Source organism: Xyrauchen texanus, chromosome 18 (genome assembly GCF_025860055.1).
Source record: "Xyrauchen texanus isolate HMW12.3.18 chromosome 18, RBS_HiC_50CHRs, whole genome shotgun sequence".
Taxonomy (NCBI): domain Eukaryota; kingdom Metazoa; phylum Chordata; class Actinopteri; order Cypriniformes; family Catostomidae; genus Xyrauchen; species Xyrauchen texanus.
In genome coordinates, this window is record NC_068293.1 from 19366689 (window position 1) to 19391169 (window position 24481).

Below are 24481 nucleotides of genomic sequence, written 5' to 3' on the forward strand. Positions count from 1 at the left end.
GAAGTGGTCTCATATGCATCAACCCCAGTGGCGCGGCTGCCGCGGAGGATGCCATATGCCCCAGGAGCCGTTGGAAACGTTTCAAGGGGACCACGGTGCCTGGTTCGAAAGAAGCGAGGCATTCCAGCACTGACTGAGCATGCTCGTTGGAGAGACATGCTGTCATTGAGACTGAGTCTAACTCCAAACTGAGAAAAGAGATGCTCTGGACCGGGGTGAGCTTGCTCTTTTCCCAGTTGACCTGAAACCCTAAACGGCCGAGGTGCTCGAGCACCTGGTCTCTGTGTGCGCATAGTAATTCCTGCAAGGAGGCCAAAATGAGCCAATCGTCGAGGTAATTGAGTATGCATATGCCCGCTCCTCGTAGCGGGGCAAGAGCCGCCTCTGCGACCTTCGTGAAGACGCGAGGGGACAGAGACAGGCCGAAGGGGAGGACCTTGTACTGATACGCCTGACCGTCAAACGCGAACCGTAGAAAGGGTCGATGTCGAGGGCGAATTGAGACGTGGAAGTACGCGTCCTTCAGGTCTACCGCTGCGAACCAATCTAGATGCCGGACGCCAGATAAAATTTGTTTCTGGGTAAGCATTTTGAACGGGAGTTTGGACAAGGTCCGATTGAAAACTTCGCAGGTCCAAGATCGGTCGTATGCCGCCGCCTTTCTTGGGTACAACGAGTAAGGGCTGTAGAAACCCTTCTTCGTTTCGGTCGGAGGGACAGGCTCTATCGCGTCCTTGATTAGAAGGGAGGCGATTTCCTCGCGCAGGGAGTGGGCATGTTCGCCGTGCACTGCGGAGGAACGAACGCCCACGAAGGGGGGCGGAGACCTGGCAAACTGAATTGCGTAACCGAGTCGGATGATCCGGTGCAGCCACCGTGACGAGCTGGGCAGTGAAAGCCATGCCTCTAAGCTCCGTGCTAGGGGCACCAAGGGGACGAGTATTTTGGACGTACCAGGCGGGGCTTCGCAGCGGTGCGGAACAGGTAACGCGGCGTCGGGAGGCGCTGTGGCGTCCCGAGGCTCTGGTGCTGAGAATAAACTCAAAGCACTTACCTTGTTCCGCGCACCCGGCAGGGGGCGGGTTCGTGACTGAGGAGGAGGTCTGATGCTGGCGTCCTCTGGACTCGTCTGAACCGACCGGCCGGGGAACAGTCGTGGGGCTGAGGGTGGGAGCACCGCATCCTGGGCGCCGAGACTGTTGAGGCCTGAAAGCACAGTGCCGTGAGAACGGCATTTGCGGGCCATGTGACCCAGAGGTAAAGGAAATAGCTCTTTTATTGAGAATTTGGGTACCGCAGCCCCCGTCAGGGGGTGCGGCAAATGAAAAAACAAAAGATTCTCCTCCCGGCCCTCCACCGGGGGACGAAGTGGTCTTACCACCTCCGGAGCTAACTTCTTGTCCTCTGGGTCCGCTGTCTCAGGGATGCTTGGGAGCCTTCCGGGTCCTCGAAGGGGTCCGTGAGGCAGGGGGTGTACGCTTCCTGCGGTTTGCTCGACGCCGGGGCTGAGAGCTGGGCCCAGGTTGGGGCGGAGCAGAAGGTCTTCTGGCCGCGGGAGGACGCCCTCGGCGAGCAGGTGGGGCCTGGGCCGTGGCGGCAAGCTTGCGGCGCGGCATGATGTGCGAAATGGCCTCCGTCTGCTTCTTCACCAGGGAGAACTGCTGGGCAAAGTCGTCAACGGTGTCGCCGAAGAGGCCGAACAGGGAGACAGGGGTGTTGAGGAAGCGAGTCTTGTCAGCTTCACGCATCTCAACCAAGTCCAGCCATTGCTGACGTTCCTGGACCACCAGAGTGGCCATCGCCTGCCCGAGTGCCTGCGCTGTGATCTTCGTCGCTCTCAGGGATCAGGGCCACCCCCGTGCATGTTGCGAAGTGCCTTGGCTTGGTGGACCTGCAGGAGAGCCATGGCATACAGGGCGGAAGCGGCGCGTCTGGTAGCGCTGTAGGCCTTCGCGGTGAGCGAGGATGTTGCTCTACAGGACCGGGAAGGGAGTACAGGGCGGCCCTGCCAGGTGGTAGTGCTTCCGGGACATAAGTGGAGCGCAACAGCTCTATCCACCTGGGGGATCTCCGTGTACCCATGGCGCGCTCCGCCGTCGAGGGTGGCGAGGGCGGATGAGCAGGTGGCGGTGCGACGAGTGGAGAGGGGTGCTCTCCATGAAGACGTCAGCTCATCATGCACCTCCAGGAAGAAAGGAACCGGGGGGGGCGAGGCTGTGAGCGGCGCCCAACACCCAAGAACCAATCATCCAGCCGTGATGGCTGTGGGGAGGATGGAGGGTTCCAATCCAGACCCACGCTGTTGGCTGCCCGGGAAAGCATATCGGACATCTGTGCATCGGCCTCCTCCTGGGCGTGCAATGCCCTCCGATGTCGCGGTGAACTCATCTGCTTCCATCGCAAGAGGGTAGGCAGACTGGCTGTGAGGCGAGTCGCCGCCACCTCGAGCGGGGACGGGTGTCAACGAGCGTGCCGGGGCGTGGGTGGTCCGAGGGGGCGTACCCGGCGGAGCTGCACCCGCTGCCATCCCCGAATCGCCTCCATCGCCAGCCGCATCGTCCTCAATCCCGTGGGAAGAAGGAGCGATGCGGGGGCGGCTGGAGTGGCCTGCTTACGGTTGTAAGCAGCGTAAGCAGCGCAACGTTGTCATGGTCATGTTCTCGCAATGAGAACATGAACCATCCACAAACGCAGCCTCAGTGTGATCGCTGCCCAGACACACGAGACAACGCCTGTGGCCGTCGGAAGCGGAGAGTACTCTACCGCATCCAGGAACAACACAGGGGCGGCAAGTCATCTTTATAAAGACGCGTCCTTAAAAGGACGTTCAACGTCCCTGTGTTTTTGCTCTTTTAGAGGAAATTACTCTTTTAAATAAAATCACTCTTTTATGAATGAAAGAACTCGTGAGAGATCTTTCTTATCTGCAACTGTCAATGCGCTCAGGGGCAGGAAGTGCACAGCCGTGCAAACAGGAGAAAGCCGCTGTTGTGCGCCGTAGAATCCAACAGCATGCAGCAGAGGATAGCAGGAACTCGATGTGTAAAACGCAGCAGTCTGCAAACACGACCATCGGCTCCGAAGAAATTTTCCGAATGAACTCCCGTATTTGCGCCGCTTAAATACCCGTATGTCCGGGGGCGGGACATCCAAATATTGGTTGCTAACTCTCATTGGCCTTTTTTCATAGTTCAGAGGTGAATATTGGCGCTCAAGAGAGACCCCTAGTGTCGCTTCTCTGACACAACGTGGAGAGAGCGACAGAAGGGGAACTACTTTTTGTAAACCCACTTTAATTAATTAAAATGTGTTTAATCTCTAAAAAAAATTACCTAACGTTCTGTAACCACACTTTCCATAATTTTACACAGTACAGATGGGAGCGCTATGGGTCTATAGGATGAAAGTACAGATGGGTCTTTACCAGGTTTAAGAACAGGGATTACTACAGCGTGCTTCAAGCTTGAGGTAACTTTCCTTGCTTCCATATTGTATTCATAAAACAAATTATTTCTTCCAAAATTGAATCTGATAAATGTTTAAACATCTCATAAAAGTCTATCCAGACCAAGGGCTGAATTACTTCCCTTACTGATTGCTTAAATTCTTCTAATGAGAAATGTACATTAATAGGGTTAAGAGTTGTGAGCATATAATCTTTTGGAAATATTTCCTTCTCTAATAAATTATTTCTTCGTTAAAGTCATCTGGGTTCTATTTTTTTAAGCTATGAACTTTTTCAAATACTTATAAATTAGCTTTGGAATATCATATTTCCTATTTATACCAGTCGTTCTTTTTATGGCCGTCCAAACTTCTGTAATTGGAGTATCAATTCCCAGCTTATTACAATATTTCCTGCAATTGTTACTTTTGGCTGCTTTAATCACTTTCCTAGTTAATGCCCTTAAATATTGATATTTAATAAGATTTTCTACAGTGGGATATCTCTTAAGTATTCTAAATGCGTTATTTATTTCGTATTACTTGATTGCACTCATTCCACCAGGGAACAACGTCTTACTTTTGAGTTATTATAGTATAGGTAGTATCGGTATGACTACTGATGCAGCTTGTATTAAAATATTTTTCAAAGAATCATTCTACTGATTCACATTCTCATCCTTAATACTTTCTAACTGTTCATCACATACGGTTTCAAACTTCTCCCAATCAGCTTTAAACAAATTGTACCTCTCCAATTAGAGGTCGACCGATATGGGTTTTTTCAGGCCAATGCCGATCTTTTGAAATCCGGGTCGGCCGATGGCCGATTAATGCTGCCGATTTATTTTGGCCGATATGTGCTTGTTTTTAACCTCTTATTTTAACCTTTTATTTGAAAGATAAAATGTAACACAAATAATTACTTAAGACAGACAAAATTTCTCAACAAATACATTTATTGAACACTTGACCAATCTGCACTTGTACACTTAAATAAAAAATGTATAATGTAAAACATATTGTATAAATAATGTATAACAAATATATTAAATAAACAAAGCAGGTGTTACGAACTGCTCCGAGACACGAAGGTTGAGATCCAAATGCAGCTTTAATTAAGGGGCAATCCAGACACGTAATCCAAAATTCAGAGCATCCAAGAGAAGCACAGGCATAACTAGGGATGGGTATCGTTAAGGTTTTAATGGTATTACTATCTTACCGATACTGCTTATCAATCCGGTACTTTAACAATATTCTTAACAGTTTTTTTTTTGTTATATATATATATATATTCCATAACTACGTCCATTTAAGACATAAACTGTGTTTAAGTGAATCTCCAAGCCGGTCGTTTTGACATATTTTGTGTATAGTTGATCGTTTAGACGTGCACATGAAACCCAAAGTAGCCTATACTTTGCTTGTCTCGTTGTGGTTTGTTTCGGAGCACGCGCCGCCTTAGGAACGGTATCTCTTGCGCTCTTTTTATTATTAAACGCGTCCCGCAATTTAGCAACAGTAGCTAGACTGCATTTTACAACAATCACCGACCGTGCTGATTCTGACGTTAAGTTTGAGTTTTAGGGAGAAATGTCAGTGCACCGCTGTGAAGGGAAGGAAGTTGTGCTAGACAGAATGCGGCTTATGTATAAATATACTTTTTATAATCTTTGGAAGGCGAAATCTAAAATAAAATCAGACTAATATCACAGATCTAAAGTGTAACCAGTCTATGTTTGAATATTTAGTTCTGTCACTCATTAAGTAGGGCTCGTGTTGTGCACGCTGTGGCACCGCGTGAGCGAGATCTCTCTCTCTCTCTCACTGCGAATAGCTAAATTGCATCACAGACAAATGGTTTCATATTATTATACATAGAAATGGCTGGCGAGATAAAATAACTTTCTCTTTATAGCAATAATAAATGTATTTTCTTAATTTCTCCAGTACCGACAGCAGAACCGATAACGTCCGAGCTTACCAAAGCCAGTCCTTCAATAGCCTATAGCGTGTTGGTATCTTTTTTTATTACTTATTTCTCTGCATTGAGTGACAACCCTCTCAAATATAAGACACACAAACAGAACAAATAAAAGTCTCAGATTCACTGTCTGTAATTGCAAAATTCTTGCTTGCATGATAGCAACCCTTCTGCTGTGATAATGCAACTTCAACTACGCTATCAATATCCAAAGTAGCCTAACGTCATGTTCGTGTTTTTTCTTGAAGTTGGCAGTAACATATCAAAAGTTTTTAATTAAATCTAAAGAAGTTATACAAATTGAATCCTTACCGTTTTCTCCAAGGAACTTAGCTCCTTCCTTAGGCACTGGATGAGGTCTGCTCACTCTGCTGGAAAATGAATCTGGGCCAGCGTGCGTCGAACACGTGTTCCCCAACAACACTAGGCTGCCCACAGATGCGCCTGCCTAATAATCGGCTTGATATACTTGGATATTGGCCGATGCCGATTATGTAAAAAAATGCAAAAAATTGTCCGATTAATTGGTTGACCTCTATCTCCAATGGATCATCCTGTTAAATTTTCAACTGCCATCCAAAAGAGCTCACAGTTGGTAAATGATCACTCCAGAATCTAATATTAAATCTAAACATGACATTTTATTAGTATCTATCTGAAACCGATTAAGTCTTCCATCATTTAAACATACCATATTGTACTGGCTAAGAAAGGATTCCGATATAATCCCATTTGTATCAGACCTTTCACTTCCCCAGAGACTATTATTCACATTGAAGTCACCAGCTCATATAGTTTGAATCTGATTCATAATGTTCTCAAAATCTTAATACATAAACATGGGTTGTAAAAATTGACCACTGAATCTCCCCAGTTTGTCCCAAAAATCTTCAAAAATACCTTCCAAATTAGTTTTAATTGGCCTGTTCGATATTGAACACCATTTCTCATAAATTATGCACATCCTCCTGTCTTATCTACTCTATCTAATCGAATTCCTATATCATCAAAATCTCTAGAGGAAATGAATTTCTTAAAATTCTTGTCCATTTCCTATTAAACTACGAGCATTCCATTGTAGTAAATGGAATGTCTCTACTGCATTTCTCCCATGGTTATCTCCTCTTCCCTGTGTTCCTATAACTCTGCCATCTGATTTTCTAAGAAATTCAAACAGGGACTCAGGTGAGACATTAAGATGTAGATATATTCCAGCAGCTGAAGAAATGAGCTTGCTAAGACCTGATCTAGTCTTTGTTAATTTATAACCTGCCAACACATCAGTAATTAAATCACACATTAAATCTATGCGTTTAGCAATTAACCTCTCTGCTGGAGGTGCTTGCACTATTTGTACTTGAGTTTATGTATGAACATAAACTCGTACAACTTCACATGCAAATTCCCGGATGTCTAATGCAGAAGCACGAGTTCCCAGCACAAGGTGTTAAGGACATACTTCTTAATATTATGCCCTTACCCAAACCCCTTATCTAAACTTAACCAATCAGTCGAGTGTGTAAACATTATGCTGTTGTGTGTGACAGAAGAAAGACATTTTTGTGTATTCGATGGAAACGATGTCCAGCGACGTCAATCGCTGTAGTGAAAGTCGTAGGAATTAAAACAAGTGCAGTTGCACGATATCATATGAATTAGCCAAGTTTAGAAAAGTCAAATGAATCCTGACAATTTCAGTGTGAGAGTGTGTTGGTCTGTCTTCTTTCTTTCCCTTTCTAAAACACCTGAAATCGTTTTGCTTCAGTCAAATTTCCTCCTTTTGATTTTTTGAATTATTTCCGAAACACTGATATCTAGTGGGACACCATAAATCACTCCTCCTGATACTATTGTTTCCTCCTGGTTGATATATTTCCATAGGGCAGTTTCCTAGATGTTTAGTTGACAATGCCTTTTCTAATTGTGCATTTGATTTGCAAATCTCTATCAAATTTCTATTGGTAAGAACTTTAGCATACAAAAAGTTTCCTATCTCCTTTCCAAGTGAATCTGCTTAATTGCAATTAATTGTTCAATTTCCCTGACCCACTGTTTCTGCTCGGTTTGATGATTACTTTATATTCATTTCCAAGCCTTCTCTCTTTATTACACTGATGTTCTTCCTCGCTAGAGCTAGCTTTAGATCCATCTCACTCCCTTCTCTTTGAACCTTTGGATTGGACTAACTGAAACCCTTCCTCATCACTATCTCCCATGCTACCAGTATGTCCTCCATTTCCAAAAAAAAAAAAAAGTGTTTTGTGGAAAATATCATTTAAAGTTTACTTTTATGTATTGTTTGGTATCTTACAGCGACTGCACTCGTTTTAATTCCTACTTTCACTACAGCGATTGACGCCACTGGACATTGTTTCCAATTCAAATGAAATTATTTAAAAATATAGTTCATTAACGCCCTGAGTATACACATTTCCTTTGTATTTTTTCAGTATTTTGTTATTATCAATTTCTTAATTTTGAACATAGAGGAATTTTTTATGTAGGACATGTTTTGTTCCCTATCTCAAGAATCAGTATGGATAGTTCAACCAAAAATTTGTTCAATGCAAGTGAATGGTGGCCAGAACTTTTTAAGTTCCAAAAAGTACTGTAAATTCTCCTCCCTGACCAGTAGTTGGCAATATGCACAAAGAATGCAAACCGCCAATGTGAGTGTGAAAGTGGAGATTTATAGTAAAAAATGACTTTCCTTACATATTCCTTTACATATTTTGTCAAAAGTGAGTTTGACAAAATTTGACCAAAATCAGGTGACTTAGACTGTGATCTGTTTTGTGACGGTTTGGCTCAAATACTGTTTGCTTGGATTCAGGTTAAACATTGTGAGACTATTTCGTAATCCACATTTGGCTGTTCGAGCTTCCTTTTTAGGGAAATATAGTGAGAATGTGAGATAAGAGATAAAAGTGGGCCATATGACATGAATGACATACGTGACTTTCTATAGGGCTATGTAGTTTAATTCAAATAGTGGGACACATTAGTGCTGCTGGAGCAATGACTCTGAAGTTTTAGGATTTGTTGATAGATTTGTATATAAAACAAACCCTCACCATTACGCCATGAATACAGTGAGGTCACTGTAGGCAGGGTATAACATTGACAAGATAAATGTGTTGATACCAATGCAATGGCATAATTTCATAATTCTTTTTAATAAATTTTTCTCTGGGGGTTTAATGCTTTGTGACTCGGGATTCGACTGAAAGTGGGTTGATTTGAACGAAGTTCATCAAAAGTTATGCAAAAACTTATAGCAGAGCGGAGTCCTGACATTTGATATACTGTACTACTTGTTTTAGCTTTGCAGGAGTTGCAGTTTGAATGCTGACCCATATTATTGTTTTAAGAAAATAGATGATGATATACCTCTGAGACTCTGTAACATAATACATTAATTTGTATGTACATCAGATGCCTTGTATACCTCAAAGAGTCATGTAACATAGGATGTGATTACATACACTAATGCATTTGCATTCATTCTAAAGTATTGTTTGTCAAGTCACCTTGGTTACAGACTCTTCTGAAATAAACTAGGTGAATCGAATTATTGCATCCAGATATTTGTCACTGATCTGTAACTTACTGTAGGCAATGGTTAACTCTGTTTAATGGCATTTAATTGTCTATTGTGAATTCACTGCCCTGGCCTTGCATTCCTGTTATGATAGTTGGATAAAAATATCTCCAGTCATGTTGAGAACTGTGAGGGAGGCTGCATTCTGTGCACAAGGTGCACCTGAGTTTTATTCTATGTTGGTCAGTATGGCCAATCAGCACATTTCCTGCCACTGAAAACACAATAAAAAAAAACTACAAAGGTGAGCCTCCGGTCACATTCACTGTGTGTGTGTTTTTTACGTTGTATACTTGCATAAAAGCAAAGCTACATAGCACAAAAGCTGGTTTCATATCAGCCCATTATGGCCAGCAATTTTGGTTAGATGGACAATGCTGTTTTATCAGATGAGTAATACACTCCAATATTTGTATGCCTTATTGCTTGCATATTGTATGTCTCTGTAGCATAGGATTGTCTTGGGTTTTTTCAGAATTATATAGTATACATTGATGGCTATAGTACTGATTAGATTGCTTCAGTCCTTTGAAAACGGTTATTACTGCACTGAGTCCATATGTCAGGAGTTTCTGATGATTAGAGGAACATACCTGATTTTGTGCCTTTTAATTATTAACTTTAACTGGTAGTGCCTTAAAAAATGCATTTATTTAAAATCATGGAAAATGCTGATTTTCTAAACATTCATTTGAAAATGAATTCTAATTATGAACATTGCAGTGTAATGATATGATCTCAATATTTATACAATGTCTTCTAAAGGCTAAGTCCTGGCTCTTAGTAACAGTTTAAAAGTTAATCTCAGCCCACTTTTGTGATTCCAGACTGTTATGTCAATCAGTGTTTGCTTTGAAATGTTTAGCATGCCAAAGGTCGTTGGCTAAAAGCACAGGAGCAGCCCACAGTGTTCTGACCTAAATGTATCTAAACCATCAAAACAAAGGTAAAAGAGGCCTCTGTTCATGTTTTCAGATTGTAGTTTTTTCATTATACTATTTAACTGCGATATTCAGATTGAGCCTTTGAAAAACATGTAACCGTCTTGGCTGTTACATTTTGTATTTTGTATCATACTCCTCACTAGGGGGCTCTTGAGCGCCAAAACCCCTGGTATATAATCTGGCATGTATGATAGAAGAAGTTAGGACGAGACAGGAAATAAACTCTGTTTGTGTTAGAAGTGTGGGATCATCAATGACAGCAAAATAAAAAGCTTAATTAAAAAAAAAAAACTGGTGGTCGAGGAAGACGTGGAGGAAGAAGAGTGGGGTTGACGTGTCGTGTAGGTAGGATCGTTGGTTTGAGCATTTTTGTTTGGCGGATTTGCATAAACTGTACTGTGACTGTACATCATGTCAACTAGTTCAGATGGGGAAGAAATGGATTGGACGATACCCAAAACAGCGAGATTAAAAAGGGCTTTAAGAGAGAGGAATAGAGAGAAAAGTTGGTCGGAACATAGCGAGACTGGTGAAGGGAATACGAGCAAAAAACTGAGAGCGAACATTAATCAGTTTGAGAAACAGAAAACTGATAAGAGGGAGAGTGATCAAGAAAACATATGGAAAGTTATTATTGAGTTTAATCAGGATGGTGGACATTACCACCCGATCAAACTTACCAAGGCGATAGAGAAAGAAATTGGTAAAATTAAATTCGCTAGGTTTATGAGCAATAAAAGAATACTGATACATGCAAGCAGCAAACAACAGCAAGGAAAAATACTCAAAATGTCCTCACTTCAAGGGGAAAGGATGAAAGCACATATACCAGGAACAATGGCAAAAATGAGAGGAGTCATCTCAGGAGTTCCAATAAGTATGTCAATGGAAGATGTCATAAATGAGATACAGGGAGGTAAAGTGACTGGAGCTACGCGTCTTATAAGTAAACGAGATGGATCACTAAAGGAAACTCTATCCGTGGTAGTACAATTTGAGAAAACTCTCCCTGAATCAGTACAAATGGGGTACATAAAATATAGAGTGAGAGAGTACATTCCCAAACCAATTCGATGTTACAAATGTCAAAGAATGGGACATACAGCACAGCAATGCAAAGGGAAAATAAGGTGTGCTAGATGTAGTGGTCAACATGAATATGGTAAATGTGAAAAGGATGCTAAAATGAAATGCTGTAACTGTGGAGGGAGCATAGTGCTGCATTTGGTGGTTGTGAAGTTCAAAGAGAAGCCAGAGAAGCCCAGAGGGTTAAGATTCTAAGTAAAGTATCCTATGCAGAAGCATTAAAAACAGTGAGAGAAACAGGATCAAATAAAAGCCCCAGTGGAATTGTTCAAAAACAGTAATATCAGATAATCAAGAACAAAGGCAGACGCCAGTCCAAACTCAGGTTAAATGTGATCACAAGTGTGAAGTTAATGATGATACATTAGTAGTGAAGAAGGTAAACTTTGTAGCCTTCATTTGTCACACTATCAATGTTGCAGTACAGTTAAAAAAGAAAAGTGACAGAATCAAGGCTATTGTGGAGGTAGCAGAAAGATTACTTGATATAAGAGATGTTAAAGCAGATCAGATACATGAAATGCTGACAGCAACTGGAAATGGGGAACATACACAAGCTGAGGGTTAGAACGCTAGTTATGGTAATCCATATACTACAGTGGAATGCCAGAAGCCTAATAGCAAATGGTCAAGAATTGAAAAAATATATTCATGAATTAGATGTAGTACCAGATGTGGTATGCGTACAGGAAACATGGTTACGACCCCAACTAGATTATGTCATACCAGGGTTCAGTTCTGTAAGGTATGATAGGCCTAACAATCAAACAGGGGGAGGTTGTGCTACCTTTCTGAAGGATGGGTTGGCATATAGAAAACTCCCTTGTCCTGAGGATATGGAGTGTATAATGGTAGAAATCTGTAGTCCAAAAAAAGAGGAACATATTAAACTGATTAATTTTTATAACCCATGCAAAAAATTAAGTATCGACAGAATAAATGAAATGGCAGGGAATGTATACAGGAAAGAAATATGGTGTGGAGATTTTAATGCGCACAACAGCCTATGGGGTAGTAAAATTACAGATAATAATGGGGAAATAGTTGAAGAAATTATGGAAGAAAGATTATTGGTATGCCTTAATAACGGAAAAGGTACAAGAATAGATGTGAATAGGGGCAATACATCGTGCTTGGATATTACACTGGTGTCAGAAAGTTTGGTAAATAAATGTGATTGGCATGTTAAGGGTGAATCGACCATAGGAAGTGATCATTTCCCAGTTCTCACGACAGTTAATACTGAACATTTGTATTCAAGAAGGGACTACAATTAACAGATGGTGTTTTGAGAAAGCAGAATGGGGAAAATTTAGGACATGTTGTGAGAAGTCAGTCAATCGGGTTACATTAGATGGAAACATAGAAGAATGCACAAAGCAAATTACAGAACACATTATTAATGCAGCAAAGTCCAGTATTCCACAAAAAACAACAAAGGGAAGGAACAAAGTGGTACCTTGGTGGAACGAGGAATGTAGTAGAGCTGTAAAAGAACGAAACAAGGCATTAAGAATATTAAAGAGGAATCTGGTACATGAGAATGTTATAGATTATCAAAGGAAAAGGGCTGTGGCACGTAGGATAATTAAAAACAGCAAAAAGAGAAATTGGAGAGAATTCTGTTCCAATATAGGTAGAGGAGTAGAGTTAGGGGATATATGGTCTATGTTCAAGAGAATGAATGGAAAAAGGACGTCGGTTAAAATCCCAGCTTTGATAGATAGAGAGAAGATGGTAGTGACAGATAAAGAAAAGGCAGAAGTGTTAGGTAGGGTATTTGTGGCAGTACACAGTTGTAATCACCTGAGTGAAATCCATAAGCAGCAGAAAGAACTTGCACTTAGAGAGAACAAGGAAGTGAAGATGAAAAGGGAGGATGGGGTGTCAACGCTAGATATGGATTTTACAATGTCGGAACTCAACATAGCTTTGATAGGCACTGGATATACTGCTCCTGGGCAAGATCAATTGTGTTATGCCATGTTCCGGCAGATACCAGTTGAATCATCCAAATTAGTATTAAGACTTTTTAATAAGATATGGAGGGAAGGAATACTGCCGCATAGTTGGAAAAGTGCAGTAATATTACCATTTAATAAGCCTGGTAAGGATCCAGCTAACCCTGACAACTATAGGCCTATAGCTTTGACATCACATTTATGTAAATGGATGGAGAGGATAATAGTTCGCAGATTATCACATATATTGGAACAGAGAGGATTGCTGACAAATATACAAAGTGGATTTCGGAAAGGACGATCTACAATAGATGCATTAGTTAGAGTAAGTAATGATGTGGAAAAGGCATTGAAAATGAAAGAACTAATGACAATAGTGTATTTTGACATAGAAAAGGCATTTGATACCATGTGGAGGGAAGGACTGCTTATTAAATTAAATAGAATGGGTATTGGAGGAAGGTTATATAATTGGATTATGGACTTTTTAACAGGTAGGAAAATTAAAGTTAAGGTTGGATCGGAGATGTCAATGGAATTGGATGTAGATAATGGTATTCCCCAGGGAGTGCAATTAGTCCAATACTATTTAACATAATGATAAATGATATTTTTTCAAACTTTGATGGATGTATCAAATCTGCACTATATGCGGATGATGGTGCCATTTGGATGAGAGGAAGGAATGTGCCATATGTATTAGGAAATATAAGGAAAGCAATTAATAAAGTAGAGATGTGGTCATATAAGTGGGGGTTTAAGATGTCGACGAGCAAATCTTGTTATATGATGATCACAAAGATGCGTAAGCAATATGCTGACAAGTTAACATTATATGAACAACAAATGGTGAAAGTAAATGAATTCAAATATTTGGGTCTATGGTTTGATAATAGGTGTACATGGAAAATACACATTAAGCATTTAGAAACTAAATGCAAAAAAGTTATAAATCTTCTGAGAGCTGTGGCTGGATGTGACTGGGGTGCAGATAGACAGTCTTTAATTAACATCTATAGGGCATGCATGAGGTCAGCAATTGATTATGGTTGTGTAGTTTATGGAGCAGCGGCAAAAACAACATTGGAAAAAATTAAAAGATTACAGTACAGAGCATTACGTGTATGTATCGGTGCTGTTAAGACAACCCCACTAATGCTATACTAATAGAAGCAGAAGAGATACCATTGGAGTTAAGAAGAGAGAAACTTGCGATGACATATTGGATCAGACTTAAAGGAAGTGGGAATGACAACCCAACCAAAGATACAATTCAGGAATGTTGGGAGTATGCAAAATATCGGGGTTTGGGTTTGGATGGACAAGGGAAGAAAGAGTGAGGGAATATGAAATGGAAGCCTTAGATTTCACCACGGCCAATCCAGTAAGTAATATACCACCATGGCTTTTCCCAGAAGTAAAGATTGATGTTAATATCATGGAAAAGAAAAGAGAATGGAGAATGGAGGAAGTGGGAATTAATACAAGCAATTACATGAGAAACAGTTATTTTGATTATTTAAAGATTTATACAGACGGAGCCAAGAATAAACAGGAATGTGTGGGAGTTGGTATTCATATTCCAGATTTTAAAATAAAATTATCCAAAAGACTAACTGACCGGTTATCTGTATATACAGCAGAAATAGTAGCAGTCATTATTGCATTACAGTGGGTTGAAGAGGTTAGACCAGACAGGGTGGTAATATGCACAGACTCTTTAGCTATCATAAAAAGTATTCAGTCAATGATATCGGTCAGAGAAGATCTACTAATAGAACTCTATCACAGTTTGTTAAGATTGCATTGGGGTGGTATAGATGTTCAGTTTTGTTGGGTACCAGCACATGAGGGGATAAAAGGGAATGAGATTGCAGATAAACTGGCAAAAGAGGCATTACTAAAGGTAATAACAGTTACAATTCCATTAGGGAAAGGTGAAGGAAAAGCGGTGGTTAAGAGGAAAGGACTTGAAATATGGCAGAAATGGTGGGAAGAAGATAGGAAAGGAAGGAAATATTATAAATTACAAAAATCTGTCAGTATTAAAAATGACATGGAAAAAACCAGGAGAGAGGAAATTATAATGACAAGGCTAAGGGTGGATCACACAGGGCTAAATGGCACTTTATTTTTAATGGGCAAAAGGCAAAGTGAGAAATGTGAGAACTGTGGTGTTAAAGAAGATGCTGAACACATAATATTGTACTGTACATTGAATGAGGTGGAAAGACGGGTATTTAAAGATAAGGTCCAGCAGACAGGGCGGGAGTGGAATCTGGTAGGGATTCTGGGATCAGAAGGAGAGAGAGAGGATATAAGAATTACCAGGGAGGCACTATTTAAATTTTTAAAAGACACAAGGTTGTGGAATAGAATTTAACTAATTATTAAGTGACATGCTGATACACACTCCAGTACAGTAGGTGGCGGTATGCACCTAAAAGTTGTTTGCAATCCGCCAGTAAAGAAGAAGAAGAAGAAGAAGAAGTTAGATTGATTGGAAGAGGGAAGCATGGGATTATCCTTAAACCTCAAGCAAAACTCAAAGGAGTCCTGATTGAGAAACTTTATTTCCAGTTCAATCATGTAAGTTTTTTTTTTTTCCTTGTGTATTTGTTTTCATTTGATGTATATAGTTTATCTGTGAGCTCCCTAGCTAATGCTAGATTATTTTTCTTTTTATAGATGGACTCCTTTAAATCTTGTTTTATGTTTGGTCATCTTGAATTTTTATTTGTAGTTGCAAAGGCAATACATATGTGAATATCAAATGGTTTCTCCCCAATGGATTGTTCTCACTGCAATTGCCTTGTGGATTATTAAATATCCAGAGTTCAAGGATTTACCTCTGTGAACTATCTTGTTTTTTTTTTTTCTTTTTCTTTTTTGGAGTAATTAAAGAGCACTTGAAGGGTGACTTTCTATTTTTTTGTATGAGTGGATTTTCTTTTCAACATCGAAGGGATTTGGACATCTTCCTAAACATTAACCATTTCAAAATGTCATGGTACTGATTCCATACTTGCCTAATAAATCACTCCTCTACGATATGATGTTTTTTTTATGTTTATTGTCATTGCAATTTTTTCTGTTGGTTACTTTACAGACTGTCTTTTGGTGTATTGTTTTGACCGTACTGGATTCATTTCAATGTTTTCTCTTTCTCATGTACATGCATTGTTCTGTTTATTTCTTCCGATTTACCCAAAACCATAATTCATATAAAGGTATAAAAAATATTTCTTGTCTCTAGTGTTTGTGACAACCTACTGAAAAACGAATAAAAAATAGCAGCGTTAAGTTAAAAGTTGGTTGGCCCCTCCTGTTTTTTATATATATATATATATATATATACATATATATTATTAGCTGTGTGCTGCTATTGTGGCTGGTGGTTATAAACGGATGCTTAAACCATGAAATTTGATTCTTTGCTTCAATACTTGTAATCTGTTAAGTGGTTTGAGCACTGCTCTTATTTAATCTCCTGCATTAAAGTGTGTAAAGTTTTCAGTGGTAACATTTTTAAAAACACCAATATTAACTAGTGCATTGTTGGCTTTAAAAATATCAAGGTTTTTTTTAGACTATCATTTATCTCTACATTATTTGGAAAATTTTAGACCATGAGAAAGGGAAACAATCCAGACTTGATATTCATACTCCTCTCATTGTGCTAGAATGTAAACTTGCTCGTTTTCATCAACCATGCATCCAGGAGAATCAAGTGATAAATGTTGATATTACATCAGTTGTGTACTTAAAGATGATATCACAGTGATCTGGGTTTATTTTCAGGGACAAAGGCCATTGTGCAGAAATGACCATGGTCTGTCTGACTGATTTTGAAGAGTATGCTAAGCAGCATCTCTCAAAGACTACGTGGGAATATTATGCAGCTGGAGCTGATGAATGTTGCACAAGAGATGACAACTTGCTGGCCTATAAACGGTATTGTGCTGCATAAATGTGTATGATGATTCTCCACAAGGCAACTTCATGATCCATGGTACTTTTCCACCAATGGGCAGAATGGTCGGGTACCGTTGCTGAATCATGCGGTTCTGTACCAATGAGGTCTTGTTGTGGTGCTGTAAAATCAGGATTAGAATGGACTGACTGGGCTAATGACCATTTGCGATTTGCTAGTCAGTAAAGGCCGTTCAACTAGCACGGTTCTCTCTGTCCTGAGTATGTTTAGCTAACCATGTAAAAAAATTCGGGCCGGGAATTGTGTGTGATCGTACAGTACTGATCCATGCTTAAGTGGGAATTCTACTGTAACTATTAACTGTGCTCAAAACCATTCTGCCCGATGATGGAAAAGTGGCTATTGAACCTGTATGAGTGTTTTTCTTCTGTGGAAAACAAAAAATATATATTTTCCATCAACTCTTGTCCACAAAATTTGGATGGAAAGTGTATGAAGCTCCAAATTTTGTCAAACTCCAAATTTACAAAAAGCAACATAAGCATATACAATTTGCCCAAAAGACTGTCCTTGGATAGTCATCCATAATCAACTTTGTGTGTTCAACAGAGTCTTACAGGTTTGTAACAACATGAGGGTGAGGAAATGGTGACAGAATTTTCATTTGTAGGGTGAAATATTCCTTGACCTGAATTACAAAATAATAATCTCATAAGGTATGAACATGTAAAAGAGGGGTTGTCATCTCTTTTAGGATCCGTTTGAGGCCACGGATCTTGCGGGACATGTCGGTCAGTGACACTCGGACCACGGTGCTGGGAACGGAGATAAGCTTCCCAGTTGGAATCGCACCCACAGCCTTTCACTGTCTGGCATGGCATGAGGGAGAATTGGCCACTGCCAGAGGTGAGAGTAGGACTTCGGACACACTCTGATTTCTAAAAAGTGGCCTACACTTTTAGCAGACTTGATTTAATAAAATTAGAATTAGTTGCATTATAACGTGTTATGTAAGTACAACTGCATGACATGATCTACTTTGGCCACTAGAGAGCGCTGTTGGGGTGAAAAGAAAAAAACAAATCTTTGAAGCTTCTAGTACAGTACTTGTGTGTCTTCCCAACTAATCTCTGCTTTCTACGCTCCTCTTAATTCCCAGCTACTGAGGCAGTGAATTCCTGCTACATATCAAGCACATACTCCACATGTTCAGTGGAGGAGATCTGTGCAGCAGCCCCCAACGGTTATCGTTGGTTCCAGCTCTACTTGTACCGTGACCGTAAACTGTCAGAGCAGATTGTACACAGAGTGGAGGGGCTTGGCTATAAGGCTCTGGTGCTTACAGTGGATGTGCCCTACACTGGCAAACGACGCGATGATTTCCGCAACCAGTTCAAGCTCCCACCACACCTGAAGGTTAAAAATTTTGATGGAATGTTCCAGGTAAGACAGTGGATTTCTCTCTATTTTGGACTTTATGCCATTTTTATTTTTGTATTTATTTTATTTATAGTACAGCACAAAAACAACAGGAAATGATGGGGAGAACACGGGGGATGGGGATCTGTAAATGTTGCAGGATCTGCCCTTCAACTCGATGTGTCTGTGCATGTCATGAAATATGCTGAATGTTGGCATATGTGAGATCGGTCCTCTGCATGTTTGTACGAATCCCTCTGGCTCTCTCAACAGCAACAAGCAGGCTCCCAGGAGGTATATGGCACCCCAGCCAACACCTTGGACCCATCAATTAGCTGGAAGGATGTGTGCTGGCTCAAGTCCTTAACACAGCTGCCTATAATCATCAAGGGCATCCTCACTAAAGAGGATGCAGAGCTGGCTGTAGAGCATGGGGTCCAGGGCATTATTGTGTCCAATCATGGGGGCCGACAACTTGATGGAGTGCCCGCAACGGTAAGGGACTCTATCCATGTCTATGTAAAAGTCAAAATGTAGATTAAAATAATCTATTTAGTTACATCGTGTCCTTATGTGTTACACAGATAGATTGTCTGCCTGAGATAGTGGACACAGTGCAGGGCCGTGTCGAGGTCTACATGGACGGGGGGATCCGTACGGGCAGTGATGTGCTGAAGGCTATAGCCTTGGGAGCCAAATGTGTGTTTATTGGCAGACCGGCAATCTGGGGCCTTGCTTACAAGGTAATTGTGTGGGACTCCGTGTTTTTGTGTGTATATTCACCAGTGGTCAAACGATATGGTCATTGCTGATATGAAACCTAGGCAGTGGAGTGGTGTACAGTACAGAACTGTATGCTGATGTGTGTGTGTAATAATATATATATATATATATATATATATATATATATATATATATATATTTGGTACTGTGCTAAAGTATTAGGTACATAAGATGCTTCACAAAAACATTTCTCTTAAGATTGTTATTTATATTTTCAGCTTTAGTGTGTCAATAGGAAATATACATCTTAGACTCCCAAATATTTTTTTGCAAATAGAATATAAGAAGAGGGAGCCCTGCAACAGATGGCCTGGTCCCAACAGAGCCCCCCACTGAATATTGAATCAGTCTGGGATTACAGCCGAAATAGATAGAAGAACTGTGGCAAATTCTCCAAGAAGCTTGGAACATCCTATCTGCCAACAACCAAGAAACACTGTGTCCAGGTGTACCTAGGAGAATTGGTGCTGTTTTGAAGGCAAAGGTGGCCACATCAAATATTGATTTAGCTTTTTCTATGTTTACTCTACTTTGTATGACACTAATTGATAAATGAAAACTATGTATGGCATTATTTTTGAAGACATCCTCAAATGTATGCAAACATTTTCCCAAGTACCAAAAACTTTTGCACAGTACTGTGTGTGTGTGTGTGTGTGTGTGTGTGTGTACAGTATCTCACAAAAGTGAGTACACCCCCCTCACATTTTTGTAAATATTTGATTATATCTTTTCATGTGACAACACTGAAGAAATGACACTTTGCTACAATGTGAAGTAGTGAGTGTACAGCTTGTATAACAGTGTAAATTTACTGTCCCCTCAAAATAACTCAACACACAGCCATTAATGTCTAAACCGCTGGCAACAAAAGTGAGTACACCCCTAAGTGAAAATGTCCAAATTGGGCCCAATTAGCCATTTTCCCTCCCCGGTGTCATGTGACTCATTGGTGTTACAAGGTCTCAGGTGTGAATGGGGAGCAGGTATGTTAAATTTGATGTCATCGCTCTCACACTCCCTCAAACTGGTCACTGGAAGTTTATCATGGCACCTCATGGCAAAGAACTCTGAGGATCTGAAAAAAAGAATTGTTGTTCTACATAAAGATGGTCTAGGCTATAAGAAGATTGCCAATACAAAAATGTGAGGGGTGTACTCACTTTTGTGAGATACTATGTATGTATGATTATATATATTTACATTTATGCATTTGGCAGACGCTTTTATCCAAAGCGACTTAAAGTGCAATTATTACAGGGACAATCCCCCCAGAGCAACCTGGAGTTAAGTGCCTTGCTCAAGGACACAATGGTGGTGGCTGTGGGGTTCGAACCAGCGACCTTGCTGATTAACAGACCTGTGCTTTAGCCACTACGCCACCTAACGTTTATCAGCTACTATTTGAACAATTTATTAATTTGCCATAAACACTTGTTGATACCATGCATGATTTGTTGTGTAGATGAGATTTATTCAAGTGTTTTTTGCCAGGGGGAGGAAGGAGTAAGAGAAGTATTGCAGATTCTACATGATGAGTTCCGTTTATCCATGGCATTATCAGGTTAGTCTGCAATACATTGCACTGTGTAATTGTGGGCGTGCCATATCTTATACATCATAAAGAGACTGTTTTTCTGTTAAACCGTTCTCCTCTTGATCTCAAAACTCCTTTTGATTCTTCTAGGTTGCAGAAATGTTGCTGAGATCAACAGGAGCCTCATTCAGTTCTCCAAACTTTGAACAGCAAAAAGAGCTATAATAATAATTTAAACTTTACAGCTGACTAGAGAACACTAAAAAGTCAAACCATTAAGTCAAAATGTATTCTCAAAGTTGTGTATAAACCACTGTTGGTGGTAGAAATGCTTTACAAATGAAATGCAATAACTACATCTGATTAGGAGTGCCTAAATTCCAAATTATTTGCCTAAATTGTTTTAATGAGAATAACAAATTTGCTAATACCCTCAAAATGCCAGTCTGCTAAATGAGCTTTTTTGCAGTCCATGTGGTCTATGGGAGAGATTGATTCACAGGACTTGGCATGTCTGTCTGTAATGCAAAGAGATATCAAAGAATGTAATTTGTGAATGTGGTTTTGAAGGTTCCCCGTGTAGGTAGCAGCAAAATAATGTGCAATGAGAAGTTTCATTTGAATTAAAAGATTTTATATTTTGAAGAGAGACCTTGTAATTGATGGTGAATTAATATTGAACATTAAAGGAAAAAAAACTATGCCTTTAAAATTGTTTATACTGGGGTTAAAAGTCTATGAAATATCTAGGGTAGCAAACCAGTTATTATCTCAGACAGAGATTCTTAAGGTGATACCTGATGTTAATTTGCTATCTTAAGTCATAATATTTATCTGAACAATAAATGCTGTACTCTTTTTAAGCTGTCTTATGTCAATCATGTTACCTTTTGTATGGGTCTGTATGTCATTTAAAGGAAGGACCACAGATCATTATGTCTATCTCTAATTAAAGTGCCTGTTGGATCTTTCACTGGGCACTTTACACGCTTGGAATTTTTTACATGCATAGATTAAAGGAATGTTCTGGTTTCAGTTAAGCTCAATTGAAAGCAGTTGTTGCATAATATTGATTTACCACAACAATTGATTTCAACTCATTTCTCTTCATTAAAAAAAAAATTCGAGGTAACAGTGAGTCACTTACTATTGAAGTGAATGGGGACAATTTTTGGAGGGTTTAAACATGTTAAGCTTATAATTTTATAAAAGCACCTGTTTTATGTCTTCTGTTAAAACTTGTTTATTTGAGCTGAAAAGGTTTTTAAAGGGTTTGTTGACGTTACATCATTATGGTAGCAAAGTTGAAAATTTGGTTATAATGTTACACAGAACAGTTTTTTTTTTTTTTTTTTTACATGCATATCCTTTATCTTGTGGCCATACTTTTGAAACAGAGTATTTTAACATTGTAAACACCAAAAAATTAGCCCTGAATTACTTCCATTGTAAGTGCCTCACTGTAACCTTGATTTTTGCTTTTTTTATTTTGTATTATTATTCTTTGTGGTAATCAATTTTATGCCACAAATGCTTAACTTGTTTTGAACCTGGAAAATTCCTTTCAAGACAGGATCACATGAGAGTTTTAAATGAACACTCAATGCAGTGCTCAAAGAGAATCATCAATCAAGTCACCTCTATTGTAATTGAACAGAAAATTGTTAAAGCAATGCATAAGAGAAATGCAAATCTGTCATCAAGCTTCCTTTTTTCACACCGGCTATTGGTTCACTTCAAGAGAATCAAACAACATAAAGAGCGCAGAGGGAAGAGCAATGACTTTCACAAACTCAATCCTATTATAAGTAAAAGCAAATCGAGGAAAATTGAACTGTGCAATTGCGTTTGTGCCATGATGCTTTGTGCAATTATTTTGAAACCCCCAGAGAAATCACCACATCTTTGAAAGCTCCGTTTATTTCATGCAGTCCATCTTTCCTAAGGTTTCCCCCATATATAAACACTTTATTTTTGCATGGCAGTGGTTCGAAGATGATGAGTGATAGTACTAATGCTACTTGGGATTAAGCTGTAAAAAAAAATATGCTGTTAATATAGCATTTAGCTTAAAATAATTTGCCAAATACCTTTTGTAATCCGAACTAAAGAATGACCCTCACATTTCACGTGCACCTGTACTGTATATTATAGGGCCACATCTAGTTGTTTGTCATACTGTAGTTGGCAGAACTTAACTTCCCCTTTTTTAATTTTTGGGTAAACTTTTTCACTTTGATCAAACTAAGGTTCCTGCAGATCAGGTAAATGAAGCCTTTTTTCTCTCTCTCAGAAATCCATTGTGGAGTGCAATTTGTAAATAAGCAAAACAAAAACCATGGGTTAAGTTCTTACTGTCCCATTAAGAAATTGCATCATAGTCTGTTCTTTAAAGAGTGGATACGTTACAGTCTTACAGAGGTTAACAGACAGAATTTAATACTTTCACTATAGTTTTTATTATTAGTACAATTTATATTTCTATTGCTGTTATAGTTTTCTAGTAGTGGTATCTCTATATCTAAATTTTAAGGTATTCACCTAAACTAAACTGTCAGACAGCAGGCAATTGTTGAGATTCAAACGTCTTTCCAGTGCTTGTCTCCATTTGGGTTATTGCATTTTCCAGAGTAGTAGCAGATTTCAGAGTTTCTGCCATAGCTGTTGTTAAATTTTAAGATAAACTTTCTTACTGGGTGAACTGAGCTCTATGATGTGTATTTACATACAGTGGAAATGAATGGACAATTGTTTGTTTTTTCTCAAATCTTAATTTAAAAATCCTTGAAAACAATGGTGGTGACAGATCATTTACAAACTTTTTAAACATATTTAAATTTGTATGTATCCAGGTCGACTCAAAGTCTCAAAGAAATATTTTGTTTTCAACTGGAATTATATTTTACAAGTTCATCTAATAAGTGGAAAGGAAGCATCAACAAATGAAAAATAATGTTGCAAATGAATAAGTGTACTGTCTAAAATGATCAACTTAATAATCACTATTATAAAATCAGAGTAAAATATTTAACAGGAGGTAGAGGAAAAACAGACTGGCAATTTTAAAACATACCTTAGAGGAACTATAAACAATATCACATTCATTTCAGTAACAGTGGAATGGAAGGAAAGACTTTCATGAATAGGAAGCAGATTGCACAGGTAGCTGCCACGACCCCCTCCTCCAATGGTAAAGCCCCCAACAGCGGCCCCCAAGACCAGCTGAGACTGCAAAACCCTCAGAACCTGCACCAAAAGCTGCCTTGTCCCAGGTGTTGGATCATTTTCGATGTGATTAGATGCTTTGTGATGTCACACTGGTGCCTAGTGACAGCAATGAAACTTTCCTAGTTCACAGGGTCATCATGACTTCATCCAGTGATTACTTCAAGGCCGTGTTCACAGGTGAGTCAAGTTATTCAAGTCCTTATAAAAGTGAACAGCTCCATGTGGTGGTCTGGTTCTGCCTTGAAGGGCATCAGAATAGATTTGGCCATTTAACTCAAAGAAGCTCTTAAGGGATTGATATATTTCTTATCTAAGGAGGATCTAAGTTGGATTGTTAAAAAGACCATAAATAATTTATTTTGGGTATAAAATTTGTGTTAATCATACAAAATGCTTTTTTTTTCAGCATTTCTTTCAAACTTTGTGTAGTTTTTCTTTATTCTAGTTTATAATTAGGTTACCAATGATGAGAGATGAGAATGTGGATTAATCCACATTGATCTAATTTATTATCTCCTTCCCTCTTTTTGAGATATAGGAGGCATGAGAGAACAGGA

General features: G+C 39.5%; 1 protein-coding gene across 8 annotated transcripts; it reads left to right on the plus strand.

The window, feature by feature from the left end:
• Nucleotides 1–9900: 9900 nt before the first annotated feature.
• LOC127659219 (2-Hydroxyacid oxidase 2-like) lies at nt 9901–21408 on the plus strand. 8 transcript variants are annotated; one of them, XM_052148932.1, is made up of 10 exons: nt 10164–10321; nt 15494–15612; nt 15712–16033; nt 16825–16977; nt 17712–17863; nt 18117–18400; nt 18650–18871; nt 18961–19119; nt 20654–20723; nt 20847–21408. In XM_052148932.1, the coding sequence occupies exons 3-10, from the start codon at nt 15960–15962 to the stop codon at nt 20900–20902; spliced, it is 1170 nt and encodes a 389-aa protein (XP_052004892.1). In that variant the 5' UTR covers nt 10164–10321; nt 15494–15612; nt 15712–15959; the 3' UTR covers nt 20903–21408. The 8 variants fall into 8 exon arrangements, with proteins under 8 accessions (XP_052004898.1, XP_052004892.1, XP_052004895.1 ...); XM_052148931.1 differs by having other exon boundaries at nt 10172–10321; nt 15489–15612; XM_052148933.1 differs by having other exon boundaries at nt 10183–10317; nt 15489–15612.
• The last annotated feature ends 3073 nt before the right edge of the window (nt 21409–24481 follow it).

Coding starts and splice junctions, on each gene's coding strand:
- LOC127659219 (XM_052148932.1), top strand. CDS start 15,960: ATGAGTGGATTTTCTTTTCAACATCGAAGGGATTTGGACATCTTCCTA. Junction 16,978..17,711: donor AACTTGCTGGCCTATAAACG/GTATTGTGCTGC, acceptor CATCTCTTTTAG/GATCCGTTTGAGGCCACGGA. Junction 17,864..18,116: donor AGAATTGGCCACTGCCAGAG/GTGAGAGTAGGA, acceptor CTTAATTCCCAG/CTACTGAGGCAGTGAATTCC.